This window comes from Urocampus carinirostris, chromosome 20 (genome assembly GCF_059441175.1).
Source record: "Urocampus carinirostris isolate Australia breed hairy pipefish chromosome 20, RoL_Ucar_1.0, whole genome shotgun sequence".
In the NCBI taxonomy this organism is placed as follows: domain Eukaryota; kingdom Metazoa; phylum Chordata; class Actinopteri; order Syngnathiformes; family Syngnathidae; genus Urocampus; species Urocampus carinirostris.
Genome location: NC_142368.1, coordinates 14,494,010 through 14,510,362, shown reverse-complemented (window position 1 = coordinate 14,510,362; position 16,353 = coordinate 14,494,010). Strand labels below are relative to the sequence as shown.

The 16,353-nt window shown below is 39.8% G+C and overlaps 1 protein-coding gene across 1 annotated transcript in view; it reads right to left on the bottom strand.

The window, feature by feature from the left end:
• The window catches only part of lpin1b (lipin 1b), a 45,031-nt gene extending 35,399 nt beyond the window's left edge, over positions 1 to 9,632 (bottom strand). Inside the window, exon 1 of the mRNA XM_088324552.1 lies at positions 9,558 to 9,632. Coding sequence (XP_088180678.1) covers positions 9,558 to 9,632 — 75 coding nt within the window. The remainder of the gene's footprint in view (positions 1 to 9,557) is intronic.
• Between the last annotated feature and the right edge of the window lie 6,721 nt (positions 9,633 to 16,353).

Genomic DNA, 16,353 nt, shown 5'->3' with positions numbered 1-16,353 from the left:
AGGTCCTCAGTGAAGCATTATCCCAAAGAGTTGTCTTCGAACAATTTTCTTTCGTAAAGCTCCTGTTTTCGCTGTGATAAAACGTGAAACTCAACTGGAATTGGAAGTGATAAAGTATAAATGGAGCAGTCATTCCTGCGGACAGCTGACGCATCATTTGGCCGGCTGACAGTCTCTTTCGTCTCTCGTGCTACTGTAAAAGCCGCGCCCATCGACCAATCAGCGTCGAGCTCTCAGGTTCCAAAATAAAATTAATAATAATAATGACGTTGAATTTGGATTTTTTTTCTTCCTAAATAGAACTATATTTAGATACGCTGCTTAATAATTGTTATTTTTTCATCATTCGGAAATAATAGTTGATAAAATTATTGACAAAAAATATATATTTTTCAAAGGCTACCCGGTAGAAATGTATTTGATATATGTTTTAAAAATTTACAATAGTTAATTATTCATTTAAGTAGCACATAAGAAACATTCGATCCGGATAAATAAAAAGTGGGAGAGGTCTTGTTGAAGGTGACTGAAACTTTGGTGACGTCATGAATACGGCATGATGCAGTCAGGTGATTCTCTTAGCCAATCACAAACTGGCGAGACGCTACATTTCAATTTGCGGTTTTTACAGTGAAAAGCAGTCCTCTGACTTCTTTAACTCCTCCTAAACACGCCATGCAAACATTTGATAGATAGATAGATAGATAGATAGATAGATAGATAGATAGATAAAAACGGAATTTCATCTTACGATCCCCACCTAATTGTTATTATTTTTAATGTTATATCCGGGGTGTTTACTCTACATCAGGGGTGTCAATCTCATTTGAACTCGGGGGCCACACGATAGAACAAACATTCTGTTGGGGGCCGCACTAGGAGATTAAAGAGAAAGAAAAAGAGAGATAAAGAAATAAGAGGAAGGGAAAAGGAGAGAGAAAGGGAGAGAGCGTGAGAAACAAAAGAGATAAAAAGAGAAGTCGTGAGAGAGGGGGAAAGAATGGGAGAGGAAGAAATCCAAAGAGAAATAGAAAGACAGAAGGAGAGAAAAGAGAAAAGAAAGCGCAAAGGGTAGGAAGAGAGAGAGAGAGAGAAAAGGAAAAAAGGAAGTTAGAGCAAAAGAAGTTAAAAAGACACAGAGAGAGAAAGAGACAAAGAGCAACAAAGGAAGAGAAAAAGAGAAACACAGAGAGTGAAAGAGAGAGACAGAGAGTGGGAGAAAAGGGGTGGAAAAGAAAGAGAGAGAGAGAGAGAAAGAAATACAAGTACAGTGTCTTTGTTCGAGGCACCTGGCTGAGGCAACATCAAGTTGACCTATTTCAACCTGCAGCTTGTTTTTCCCTTGTGCTTCTCTAAGTGTCGTCTCGCGGGCCGGATTCAATCCCTTAGCAGGCCGGATCTGACCCGCAGGCCGCCTGTTTAACACCTGTGCTCTACATGAAAAAAGGTATTTCAACTTAATTTGTTTAACGAAGCGGTTTGAGAGTGCACTGTAAAAAAATAAAAACATAAATAAAGCACATCCTTCTTTTTTGTTTTATTTTTTTTTCTTCTTTTTATATAATAATTACCTACTTATGAGGTAGTACAGTGAAATTTTCGACATAACTTCATTTTCAAACATTTTCGACGTGCCTTGGAACTTTTTTATAAATAAAAGTGGACCTTCAAGTGCCTTCATGTCAAACGAGTTAGCCGCGGTAGCCTCTATCTCTGTATCGTTTTTTTCCGTTGCAAACGAAGCCAGCGGTTTGATGTTACTGTGTGCATGCGTCTGCCGCCTGGGGATTTCCCATCATGCATCATTCCGTGGTAGTTGTGTAGTGAAAGGAAGTCCGTCTCTTTTTAGAGAACCGGCTTTTTCGGCTCAACTCTTTCAAGAGAGCCGGCTCTCAAACGGCTCACTTGCTTTGATGCATTATATTACGAATAATGATGTTGTATAAAGAAGTTAAGAAAAAAAAGAAATATGAAAGGAGAAAATGAAAAAAGACAGTTTTGTGGTGATCCCTTTAATCAGTATATTACCAAGAATAGTTAAATGCAGAAAATGAATTCATAATTTGAATAAGAAAATTCTACTTAATTATATTTGCATGTATTTTTTCCTTCTACACTGAACGTCCAAGCGACTTCATTTTAGACCTTTTTTTTATAATAAACCTCATTCATGTCGAGCAACTCAGTATCTCACAACAAAATGTTAATGAACTATATATATGATATAACGAAACACATGTACAATATAACATGTTAAACTACAGAATTAAACACGTTTGGTAAATAGTGAATGGACTGCATTTATATAGCGCTTTTCAAGTCAATGAAGAATTCCCAGAGCGCTTTTACAATGTGCTTCACACTTACCCATTCACACACACACTCACACACCAATAGCGGCCATGCACCCATGCGAGGCGCCGACCTGCTTATTGGGGGCATTAGGGACAGGGTTGGGTAGGGTTACTTTAACTTGATTACTTTCAATGACCTTTGCATGACTCCAATACCAAATATGCTAATAAAAGACAAAAGAAACTAAATAGGAATAAAATGATGACTCACAACACGTGGTAAGCTTTCTCTCCTGGCTTTGATCTCTTTGATCTCCGACAAAACGAACATAAAATGCGACAGAAATCAAATGAAAATCAATCCAAACAGCTTGCCAACATCATTTTTGCCGTTCCATGTATTCTGTTACTCCCCAAGCCTGCACAAAATTGAGTCATTTTATTCATATTTAGTTTCTTTTGTCTTTTATTAGCATATTTGGGGGCTGGAGAGGAGATCGAAGCGTGGGACGGAAACAGGTCGGATCGGAGGCAGGCAGAAACGGGTAAGCAGAGTTCTTAAATGAATGGGATATCAGGAGAAATACAAAATGTACACTCTGACACTGCTCTCTGGACGCAGGGCGCTTAAGAGAGAAGTGCCAGCCAATCAGAAGGCGCCCACCCAGGCGCCACATGATTGCTCCAGGTGATCTGAGTTAGTAATCATGACAAAAAATGATGTTGGCTTTATTTTTATTTTGTTTCTATCGCATTTAATGTTAGTTTCTCCGGAGATCAAAGAGATCAAAGCCAGGAGAGAAAGCTTACCACGTGTTGCGAGTCATCATTTTATTCATATTTAGTTTCTTTTGTCTTTTAATAGCATATTTGGTATTGGAGTCATCCAAAAGTCATTGAAAGTAATCCAGTTAAAGTAACCCTACCCAACCCTGATTAGGGATTCCGTGTCCTGCCCAAGGACGCTTCGACATATAACACGGAGGAGCCGGGAATCGAACCTGCGATCTCTTGATCCCAAGACGAGCGCTCTACCTCCTGAGCTAATGCATGAACAAAAACGAAAATATGATGTAAGAATAGTTTGTATTTTGTAAGGGAAAATAGGACGGTTTGTAAGGCCATGGAGCCGTGGAGGTTGACAGGTATGAAATCTGCTCAACAACATTTCTTCTTCCAGAGTGTGTGGAATTAGTTAATTTTACCTTGCATTTTGCACTCTCACAAGTGAAGGTTATGATTTTTCTGCAGCAGGAGGGGAAAAAAAATCTGCCTTTTACTCTATTTGGCAAGCAAGCAGCCAGGTTTAATCCTGCAGGGTGTCCTATGAGGACACGCGAGACCAGCAGCTTTTCTTAGACGGGTTTCAAGGAACTAGATGTATTGCGGGGAAAGCGACCTGCTGGTGGCGATATTTGACAAGCCACACCTGAAGGCATGCTGCCGCACTCTTTCGTATCAAATGTCTGAATGTATGCAGGCAGACAAAGTCATTGAGAAGTCTTTCCTCAACAGATCCCAACTCCTTTAATCAATGACTTGGGTCAGATTCTTCTGCAGTCTGCCAGCTCCTAGATCAGGGGTGTCCGACGTACAGCCCGCAGAAAATTCTGAAAAGATACCGTATTTTCCGCACTATAAGGCGCACCTAAAAGCCTTTATTTTTTTTCAAAAGCTGACCATGCGCCTTATAATACAGTGCGCCTTATATATGGATCAATATTAAGTGGCAAAGTCTTGCAACTAAAGCAAGCAGCCGCCGACTAGATTTTTCCCCGAAGGCGAAGTCGTCCGCGGTGTATGCAGGGATTTATATACCGGTGTTTCATTTCCTAACCAATGTGTCAATCATCATTTGAATCGGTCACTATTGGCTAAAGTTATTCGGAGGTAAAGGGGGCGGATCCTTTTTAGCATTTACAGGCCTGCATAGGCTAAAGGGGCGAAACAAAGCCTGCGATTGGCCGAAAAAGATGAATGTGAATCACATGTTGGGTTGCACTACGGCATAGAGAAAACATGTTTTACTGTTCTGTATTTGAAAATATTTTACTCTCCTGGATTTACTACACTCACGGTTGCAAGAAGACCATGGTTACATATCATTATTGAACGTGATGGCTGCAAGAGAACTTAGGTGAGCTATGCGGATTTATATTTTCCCGGTATCTTGTTTTAGAACGATCTTGATGTTTCTGTGATGTGTCTATTTTTAGACTAAATTCAATTCAAAGTGTTTATTGTCATATGTACAGTAAAGTTGCGAGCGAAAAAGAAAATAGAAACTAAGGAATGGTTGGCATTTCTTGAATCCCAAGACTTTAACCTTCCGAATGATATTTGAAACGATGCATTTGAGTGACATCGTACGGACACCGCATCCGCACGTGTCTACGACACGTATTTGCTTCTTTGCAAGCTTTGGGAATGTTAAGGGGGTAAGTTTGACTGAACTTTCGGACTGTTTTGTCGAAGTTCCCATTGTAGTGCCTTATAATCCGGTGCGCCTTATGTACGGAAAATATCGGACAAAGGACTATTTTTGGGGGGTGCGCCCTATAACCCGGTGCGCCTTATAGTGCGAAAAATACGGTAGTTGAATATGGCCTGCACATGGCGCTTGAGCTCAACTCTGTTGCACTTCTCAGTTTTAACACTAGATGGAGCCAGTAACAGAAAAAATATATAAATAAATATATAAATCTATATATTCAAACAAAATAATATTGCTGAAATATTAGTCTATATATTCATGCACTTCAGATTTTTCAGTTCATATATTCTTCGTGGTTTGCTGTCCCGCCACAGTTGTAATGCCTTCTCAAGGTCCAATTGCAGCAACGGAATTTCCAGAGCTAATTTGTGGTTTTCATTCTCGTTGTGCCGATCCAATGTGCTTTTCTGAAAGTTCGTATTACGAAAGGATTTATGCAATGCAGTTTTTTTGTCACGCTGGGTGCACGCATCACAGAACTTTTAGCCTCCATTATCATCCTCCTCATAGCGTAACCAGGAATATAATTGAGTCCATTTTGGCAGTAAAGTCCTTTTCTTGCTAGGAGTATTCTTTTGTTTATCTTTCGGCAAATCGTTCGCTTCAAAACACGTGTTTTCCTTGCCTTCACGGTCTTCTGAAGAATTTCTCCGCCGTTTTTTCGTGCCGGAATGATTGCAGTTGTTACCACTTTGTTTGTTATGTTTCAACTTATTACCAATACTGAAGAAATTACCAATTTTTTTGTTGATTTACACCTTGTACATGATTCAATTGTTTGTTTGTTTGTACATGATTCAAATTGAATCGTTTCTCCGGCGCCGTCACGAATGGCAGCCACTCCAGCAGCTCCCGTGTTATTTTCGATTGTTCTCAGTTATTTTCGATTGTTCTCAGCTTAGGGATGCTGCTGGAAAAGTGAATTTCCCTTCGGGGATGAATAAAGTATCTATCTATCTATCTATCTATCTATCTAATACCAACTGTTTTTAGGGAGGCATACTTCTCTTTCACTCGACAACCACCAAAACAATGACGTCATCTCGAAGCAACGAGATCTCGTTTGCCGAGTTCGGCGCGAGACCAAAACAACAATGGCGGATCTGCCTGATGAAAAGTGCAGTAAATCTTTGTTTAAAAAAAAAGTAATTGGATAATAATGACAATTTGGTGTCAAAAAAGTTGATTTGACACAATGCGTCCCCAAAAATGATGCGTCTAGGACGCAGGGACGCCGGCAAACCAGAACACTGACCCTGAACTGGTTGCCAGCCAGTCGCAGGGCACACAGGGACAGACAAGTCACTCGTTCATTCACACCTAGGGACAATTTGGACCGGCCAATTGACCTGACATGCATGTTTTTGGACTATGGGAGGAAGCCGAAGTGCCCGAAGGAAACCCACGCAACCCACGGGGAGAACATGCAAACTCCACACAGGAAGGTTCGATCTCATGACCTCAGAACTGTGCCGCACACGCGCTAACCACTGCTCCGCTATGCTGCCCGAAATGAAACATATTTAACAAAATAAATATTAGCACTCCTCAAACCTAGACAAAGTCCAGTAGCTTTTCATTCCTTTTGTCTAACAGCATAGGAGCTTCACTCAGGTATTGCTGAGGTTTGTATTCGAGACTGTATCGCTATATACAAAAAACATAATCAACATTTTTTTTCTCCTCCTGGCCCTTTCAAAAAATGTTTAAGCCAATGCGGCCCGCGACTCAAAAAGTTTGCCCACCCCTGTCCTCGATGCAATGAATACATAACCCAAAACTTGACTGGTGCTGACTCATAAACTGACATTGCGTTTGTACAAAGCAGAATTCAATTGGTTGAATTGGCCCTGCAGCGGGAGTTCTCGTCCTTTCTGCTGACTCGACGATATCGTCAGAACATGCAATGACGCAAAGGCCTACGCCTAGGCCAGACTTTTTTTGCATGAGCATCATCTGATTATGGATAAACACTATCAGCAAAACCCTCAAAGGAAAATGAATCCTGTGAAATTAGTGTCTCATTTACATGCGAGAGCACACTGGATTTACGTTAGAAATACTTGTTTTCGATCATTATGCGAACGAGGAAGACAAAACTTATAATCATCAAAAAAATCAACATTTTAACTCATGGTTGAAGGTTAAAAGCTGCTTTATAGCTTTAAATCAGATCTTAATGCTTTAAATATTCAACTTTGACTGGGGGACAATGTCAAGTCAAGTCAAGTCATGTTTATTTGTATAGCCCTTAATCACAAAGAGTCTCAAAGGGCTTCACAGACCACGTACTATTGCAAACTACAGACTATTATGACAACATCCCCTGATCTAAAACCTACATGAGGGCAAGGAAAAACTCAAAAACCTCGTCATGTTTATTTGTGACGCCATTAATCACAAAGAGTCTCAAAGGGCTGCACAGACCACATACTATTGCAAACTACAGACTATTCTTACACCATCCCCTGAATTAAAACCTACATGAGGGCAAGGAAAAACTCAAAAACCTCAGTCAACTCTGGTTGTTGTATTAGACACAAAAGAGGAGCTATCTGTAAAATGTAATTAATAGGGAAGATTAAAGTTAATAATACTGTTATGTTAACATTATTTTTGTTATTGTTTTTGTCCTGTTTTCATTTTATAATGTTCTCAATAAAGTTTCCATTCATTCATATACTGTATGTCCAATTTCTGCAAGTCACTTTCACAACAATTCGAAATTTTTGCATCAGGATTCACATGCAACTTGACCAAACATTTGCATTTTTTTGTCACAAGACACTGGCAAGCGTAAAAATAATCAACACTAAGTCTTGAAGATCTTTGTAATAAATACTGAACATGACAATTTGTAAGTGTTATGCATGACAACAGTTACATATCAGGTGTTATTCCTGCCAATTTCAGGTAGTTGTCCTCATCTTTTATTGTTACATTTAATTAGCAACCAATTTTGCTTTTTTTAAGTATTATAAAAAAACAATCATTTTAATGATGTTACCATCCATTTTTGTTTATTTTAAGTACTATTTTCATTATTTTACTGTATTTCTTTTGAAGTGTTGTATTTCTTAATCTTACTTAAAAACGGTCCTTAAAAATATTGTTGCAATCATTTATAAGCAATGTTCCCTGTAATTTTCCTTACGGGTCTGAGCGTTCACACAAAGTCGGTGAGCAACGCTTGAAACGACAGTGAGCAACAGCAATCCCAAGTGTGACAACTGAGTCATTAGCAAACATGTCCAAAACTTGACATCACGTTATATTTTGCTGAGTTTCCGGCAATGCAAAATTATTTTTCACTTTTGAAGGAATTGACTCAAGTACGATTGCCTGCAAATGTCATTTGTTTTTACAATTCTTTCACGAGATTTCCATTTCTTTGTTTTCCTGTTATCTTTTGTCGCATAATACTAACATTTTTGGGGGCTTATTGAGTCGGTTGCACGACACACAACTGTATTTAATCACCTTTTTTAGTGGAAGTACAATATTGGCAAATACATTGACTTGGTATTATTGGAAATTGTTTGAATGCAACACAAACTTTTTCTTCTTTTTTCCTGTTTTTTTTTTTTTTTTTTTTTTTTAATTCCTTTAAAAAAAAAATCATTGTGTTTATTTTTTCCGAGCTGTTACTTTTTTCTTTTTGTTCTGTATTTACTTTTTCCTTTTGTTTCTTTCTTTTCTTTTTTTCTGGCTTTTTTCAGAATTTTTCCTTCTTTTTCTTTTTTTTTTCTCATCTTTTTAACTACTTTTTCATTTTAGTATTTTTTTCTTTTTTGTTCTATTGCCCCCCTCCCCTTCCTTTATGTCATTTTGTGCATAATTTTACATAATATTTGGTCATATAGGGATGAAAGAAGCAAAAACAACCTGAACAGCCGTTTAGGAGCCGGTTCCTTTTAGTGAGCCGAGCCAAAGAAGCCGGTTCTCAAAAAACTCTACTGACTTGACTCAACTTCGTTCTACTTCGACCTTGACTTCCAAATACCGCATTTAGAACACAGCGTCAGGGGAACCCTTGTATTTTTACCTTCATGCACTGTAACTTTGACTTAATCCGCTTCTTAATTAGCAATTTGAGCCCTGATTTTTGTGAGCTGGCTCGATTTTCTTGTGCGCAGAAAAGCTCTGGGTAGTGCGCAATTGCGCACACACGCAGCTTAGAGGGGACATTGAATTTAATAGCTTTTTCAATAAGTTTGGCCACTTTAACTACGGTGTCATCTAAGGACATCTGAAACTCTTAAAAGAATGTGTCACTGATGTGCTTGTTTTGTTTCCATTTACCTCAATTGACCGCAGATAATTCCACATTTGTAATCCCAAATTTCCAATCTGTTTGCAATACCACCCGCCAATATTTTAAAGGTGTGTTAATACTATTTTTCCTCATAATCTCAGTACAATCCTTATGTTGACTATCTTTTTTTGCACTATGATGACTATTTTTGCACCAAATGCATATTGCACAAACCCTTACGATACCAAACTGTATATAACATCCTACATGCCGACATTTCTTGTTTAAATATTGTGTCAATTATAACTATAACCTTATCCTCCTTGTTTTATAACCTTATCTTCTCTGTTCCTTTATCTTCTTGGGTTTTTTACCTCACTGTGAATGTGTGAAACTGGAGTGTCATGCCCAATTTCGTTGTCACAATATGTTAACCCATTTTGTAACAATGACAATAAAGGTATATTTTATTCTATTCTATTCTATTTTATATCCTCCTGCATGCTTTTATTACCCAGCTCCACGTGTTGTCAGTGGTACAGTGTTCAAGAGCCTCTTCGAGGTCTTCACCTTCCTCTGCCGATGTCATGATTCCATAGTATGTATCCACAACTATATGAAGTCCCCCGAGACTTGTCTCGAGATCCTCACCCCGTGGTGTCCTCCATAAATATGACCGCCAAAACTACAAGAGCGCACAACTAAATTTACCTTGGACTCTCCAGTCTGGGAACCTGAGATCGGTCGACTCTTTTTAGTAAACCGGACCCGCTGACTTCTTTGGCATTTTGGAAGAGGACGCTTGCAAGGGTGGCTTCTCGGAATGTTTTGATTTAGAGATGTGCTCACGGTTAGCGTTGGGGAGACTCTTATTCCTTCTTCCTGGGGACAGCTGTTGTTAGCTCAGAGACTGTGTTATGGACCGCAATGTCGCAATGTCATTGACGTCCAAGACAAGATCGGATTACCACAGAGTGTGGGGTTCAAGATTCTGGAGTACCCACTTTGTTTATTATTACTGTTACCAGTGTCTGAAACTCATGAGAAAAAGTAACCGGACACTCTGAAAAATTGCCTGCCCAGCCATAAAGTTGTCTGCCCAATTTTTCACAACTTGTATCACAATAAGACGACTAATCGCAAAAAAAAACATTGTTGCAAAGTAGTAAGGATTGATAATCAGAGTATATAACACAACAACACTTTAAAATTAAGTTTATTATAAATGTACTTATAACATTCATTGCATGTATATGACATGTTTTCCATCTGCCATTAATATGAAGTTTTCATTTTAGCTGTGAAAAGTGATGGGTCCCGGGGACTCGCATGCTTAAAGATCTATGGGTCCCAACAGAGATCTATGTGTAACCGCGCTGTACGTGTCCCACCAAAGATCCACATTCACGCTGGACTGGATGATGAGGTTTTTATTATTACAGTTCTGCAAATGGATGAGTCACAACATTAGCTTTTTCTGCTGGGTTTGATCTCTTTGATCTCTTTGTAGTACTCTGGTTAAACTGACAACAAAGCATATCAAAGAGCTGTCTTTTCACTTTACAGAAAATACATTTTAGAATATCACAATACATTTATAAATCTTTGCATTTTAACAAGATACTTTTAACAAGAGATCGTATAGTGGATTTTTAACGTTTACAATGAATTCAACATGTTTTTCTTTACTCTGAATTTTAACCAACATCATCCTTTTTTAATGTATATGAAAAAATAGGAATAAAAACAATAATGAGTATAAAAATGGGTACAATTTACCTGCAAATGGATGAGTCACAACATTAGCTTTTTCTGCTGGGTTTGATCTCTTTGATCTCTACAAGGGGAGTTAATATTTAGTAAAACAGAAACAAAACGAAAATAAATCAAAACAGCTTGACAATATCAATCACATTACTATGCATGGTGAGAGATTTGTCAGCTGGGGTTATAATGTTTAAAATTAACTTATTTTGTGGAGCACCAAAAGATATGTCTTACCTTTGTAGTACTCTGGTTAAACTGACAAAACCCCGCCTCCTGGTCACATGTTAGAAGCCAAAACCAAGCCCCACCCCATACCAGCAGATGGCACTGTTGGACTCAGCATTGCAGGACATTTACCAAAAACTATACACATATTTTAGCAGGAATTTCAATAAAATAAAAGTTATTATTACACCCGTTACATATGGCTCCCCAAAATTTAGTGTTATCGATGTTGAAATCGTAAATCTGCGACAAATATATCATATAAATTTATATATTAATTTAGTTTTAATCATCACAGTTTATTGGTAATCCAAATCAGCAGTTAACACTTCAGATTTTTCAGTTCATATATTCTTTGTAGTTTGCTGTCCGGCCACAGTTGTAATGCCTTCTCAAGGTCCAATCCATTATCATCCTCCTCGTAGCGTCACCAGGAATATAATTGAGTCCTTTTTGGCAGAAGAGTCCTTTTCTTGCTAGGAGTATTCTTTTGTTTATTATCTTTCGTCGAATCGTTCGCTTCAACACACGTGTTTTCCTTGCCTCCGTGATCTTCCGAAGAATTTCTCCGCAGTTTTTTTGTGCCGGAATTATTTCCGTTGTTAGCACTTTCGACTTATTACTGACACTGAAGAAATGACCAATTTTGTGTCGATTTTCACCTAATACTAACTGTCTTGCTCGACATGAATGAGGTTTATTATAAAAAAATCTTCAAAAATTAAGTAGCTTGGACGTTCACTGTCGAAGGAAAAAATACATGCAAATATAAATAAGTAGAATAATACATTTTCTTATTCAAATTATGAATTCATTTTCTGCATTAGATTATTTTTGGTAATATACTGATTAAACTTCAAACTACAAACCTGTCTTTTTTAATTTTCTCCTTTTATATTTTTTCTTAACTTCTCTATAGAACATAATTATTCGTAACATAATGCATCAAAGCATGTGAGCCGTTGGAGAGCCAGCTCTCTTTAATGAGTTGAGCCGAAAAAGACGGTTCTCTAAAAAGAGACGGACCAACGAGATCTCGTTTGCCGAGATCGACGTGCAGACGAAAACTCGAACTGCGAGACCAAAACAACAATGGCGGATCTGCCTGACGAAACGTTTGAAGTGCGGTAAATCTTTGTTAAAAAAAAAAGTAATCGGATAAAAATGACAATATTGTGTCAAAAAAGTTGCGTCCCGGGGACCCACGTTGATTTGAGACGATGCGTCCCTAGCAAAAATGATGTGTCTAGGACGCAGGGACGCCGGCAAACCAGAACACTGAGTATGTACCTGTTTTTACTCGTTTTCATTCATGCAATGCTTGCGTTGCGTCGTCTGCTACAAGCTACGCAAACTCCTCTTTCCACAGTGCTTTTAATGTCTGTGTACGGTTTGTAGCATCATAAATTGTGTTAGCTTCTTTTGAATCTTTCTTCCGGGGCTAAGGTTTTGGCTTGATTCCTAACCACTTATCCATTTTTCTTGTGTTCTCTGTGCGTCTACTTTGGAAAATGATATGCAAACGCACGACCTTATAATGCTCGGGAAAGTCCGGATGCACAAAGTTATTCGATGCAGGCTTCCGATTGGCTGCCGAGTATGAAAATTGCCAAACGAATCGAAATGCCGAAATTTTCAAACCGAACGAAGATTGCGAAATCGGAATAAAGCAAACGTTTGATTTGTGAAAAAAATCTTTCGGGGGTTTTTTTTTTTTTGGGGGGGGGGGGGGAAGTTGCCAAATCTATCTACTAGTCTCTCTGTATGGAGTTTGCATGTTCGCCTCATACCTAGGTGGGTTTTCTCTGGGCACTCTGGTTTCCTCATGAGTTCCAAAACATTCATGCAAGATAATTGGTGAGTTGAAAATTTTCCTAGGAACTAGTGTACGTGTGAATGATTGTCTCTGTGTGCCCTGCTATTGGTAGGCAATCAGATAGATAGATAGATAGATAGATAGATACTTTATTCATCCCCGAAGGGAAATTCACATTTCCAGCAGCATCCCTGAGCTGAGAACAGTACAATAATAAAGCCAAAAGAATACAATATACAAATACCCAGTGTGACGTGCAAATGCCCACTGTAGCGTGTTATATAGAGTAACTAAATAGTGCTACACAGAATACATATTGCAGTAAGATTCGGTAATATCCAATGTAGGTGGTGTGGTTTAATGTGGGCCTTAACTCTGCCGGGTGGAGTTAAAGAGCCTCATGGCATGAGGAAGAAAAGATCTCTTCAGTCTGTCCGTAGTACAAGACAGTGACAGCAGTCTGTCGCTGAAACTGCTCTTCTGTCTGGAGATAATGCTGTGTAGTGGATGCGATGGATTGTCCATGATTGACCTCAGCTTTTTCAGTGCTCGTCTCTCAGCTACTGTTGTTAGGCTGTCCAGCTCTTTGCCTACAACAGAGCTCGCTTTCCTAGCCAGTTTATTGAGACGAGAGGCATCCTTCTTCTTGACGCTGCCTCCCCAACACGCTGCCGCATAGAAGAGGGCGCTTGCCACTACTGTCTCATAGAATATTTTCAGGAGCTTTTTGCAGATGTTGAAGGAGGCCAGCCTTCTGAGGAAGTAAAGTCGGCCTTGCCCTTTCCTACATAGAGCTTCTGTGTTGGCAGTCCAGTCCAGTTTGTTGTCCAGCTGCACACCCAGGTATTTGTAGGTCTGGACGAATTCTACACATTCTCCCTTGATGGTTACAGGAACCGGGTGAGTTCTGGTTCGCCTGAAGTCCACCACCATCTTTCTGGTCTTGGTGGTGTTTAGGTGCAGGTGGTTTGCGTCGCTCCATCGGACAAAGTCCTGAATCAATGTCCTGTACTCCTCCTCCTGCCCGTTTCTGATACATCCCACGATCGCAGTGTCGTCGGCAAACTTTTGCACATCGCAGGACTCAGAGTTGTACTTAAAGTCCGATGTATATAGAGTGAATAGGAACGGAGAGAGAACGGTCCCCTGCGGAGATCCTGTGCTGCTCACCACAGTGTCCGATGTACAGCCCCCCTGTTTCACATACTGGGGTCTGCCTGTCAGGTAGTCAGTAATCCATTCTACAAGGTGTGAGCTAACTCCCATCTCTGTCAGTTTCCTACTCAGTAGCAGAGGCTGTATGGTATTGAAAGCACTGGAGAAGTCCAAAAATGTAATCCTCACAGCCCCCTTCGCCCTATCCAGGTGAGAGAGGGATCGGTGTAACATGTATACTATAGCATCCTCCACTCCCACCTTCTCCTGGTAAGCAAATTGCAGTGGGTCGATGGCGTGACGGACCTGTAGCCTCAGGTGGTGCAGCAGCAGCCGCTCCATGGTCTTCATCACATGAGATGTCAGGGCGACCGGCCTGAAGTCGTTGAGTTCCTCAGGTCTTGATTTCTTTGGGACTGGGATGATGCAGGATGTTTTCCACAGCTGAGGGACCCTCCCCTGTTCAAGGCTCAGGTTGAAGATGCGCTGTAGTGGGTCTCCCAGCTCAGACGCACAGGCTTTCAGCAGTCGGGGGGATACTCCATCCGGACCAGCTGCCTTGCTGGTTCGTAGCCTTCTCAGCTCTCCACACACCTGGGCTGAAGTTATTTTTAGTTGGGGGATGTCTGCTGTTAGGGAAAAAAACTATATTACAAATGTAGCGTTTACTAAATAGTTCGAATTAGTTATCTGACTCCATTAACCAAACACAAACTTTATTCTCCTAACAATGCATGCTCTTTTCTTATTTTTAGGGAAACATATTGACAAGAGACAGGCATTTTCACACGGGGGCAGATTTATTTTCTTAAATCTAATTAGTCTTCGCAGTGCCTTGCTCCCGTCTTGTCTCTTTCCGTCTTCCGTCTTTTTGACACGTCGGGGCATCGGCCACCCCCCATGGGGCGTGCTGACTCCTCCCCTGGCCGACTCCTCACGTGGCTTCCACCTAGTCGCCACCTCCACGCCAAAAGACGCCGCCATGTTTGAAGGACTCACAACAAGAAAGCTTATCAGAAACTTTGTCTCCTTTTCCCACGTCAACCCTTGTCCTCGTTCTTGTTTTTCTGTAAACATCATTCTTGTCCAGGCCACACTGACCCCAAGCCTTCCCTGTGAAAAATCCCCACTGCATTCAGCAAATGTAATTTGTATTATATTAAATCCCTTATAGTCAAATAGATAATACTTTGGTGCCTACTACCAAAGTCTGCTGGGATGGGCTCCAGCACCACCGCCAGCCTTATGAGGACAAGTATTTGGAGATTGAGTGAATGACTGTTAAGTAACACTGACACTCAGTGGTTAAACATTGTCCTTGCATGTGACTTCCTTAAGTACGTGTCATAATTTAAATAATCATAATCATAAAAACGCATTTTTTATCATTTGAAACACAATATTACACGCTCAAGTATCCGTTAAAAGAACTCCTCTTTCCTGTGTTTTCTTTTGTTTAATTTAAATTCACGTACATGATTATGATTAAGATAGATAGTTAGACGGACAGACGGATAGATAGATAGATAGATAGATAGATAGATACTTTATTCATCCCCGTCGGGAAATTCACAATTCCAGCAGTATCCTTGTGTTGAAAATAAAACAATAATAAAATAAAAGGAATATACTTCTGAGGAAGTACAGTAGGCTTTGACCTTTCCTGCATAGAGCTTCTGTGTTGGATTAAGAAGTGTACCATGACTTCCTGTCCTCTCAAATAGTTAAAATGTTCCAAGCACTGGCTATTTTGTTGTTACCGTAGTTTTATTTTGGTAAAATTTTCATAGTGTGTCTGAAGTAATTTTATGTGGTATTTCCACATTTTAGTCGTAAAAAGATAGTAGGATGTTTGGATGCGTTTTAAGGGATGGGCAGGGCACCCGTATGATGCGGCAGGGGTAAAACAGTGAAAGCTGACTTCCCAAAGCAATTTACAGTGTGCTACACATTTTCCAATAGCGGCCATGCAGCCATATAAGGCGCTAACCTGCTTATTGGGGGCATTAGGGGTTCAGTTCAGTGTCTTACCCAAGGACACTTCGACATGTAACACGGAGGAGCCGGGATTCGAACTGTGATCTCTTGATCCCAAGACGAGCGCTCTACCTCCTGAGCCACTGCCGCCTGTGCGTCAGAGAAGTAAAATCCAGTTGAAATTGTGTAAAATACCAGTTCGTGTTATTGAAAAACTGGTACGTCGTCATTTTTGATTGATCGTGGAACGCCGCGTGTGTAACTTTATACCTTTTTTGTTCCCTGTAAATTGAACATCGATTCTACTGAATAAAGTTTTTTTTGGGAACAATTTTATCGACACTTTTAACAGCAAATAAACAATGTGAGG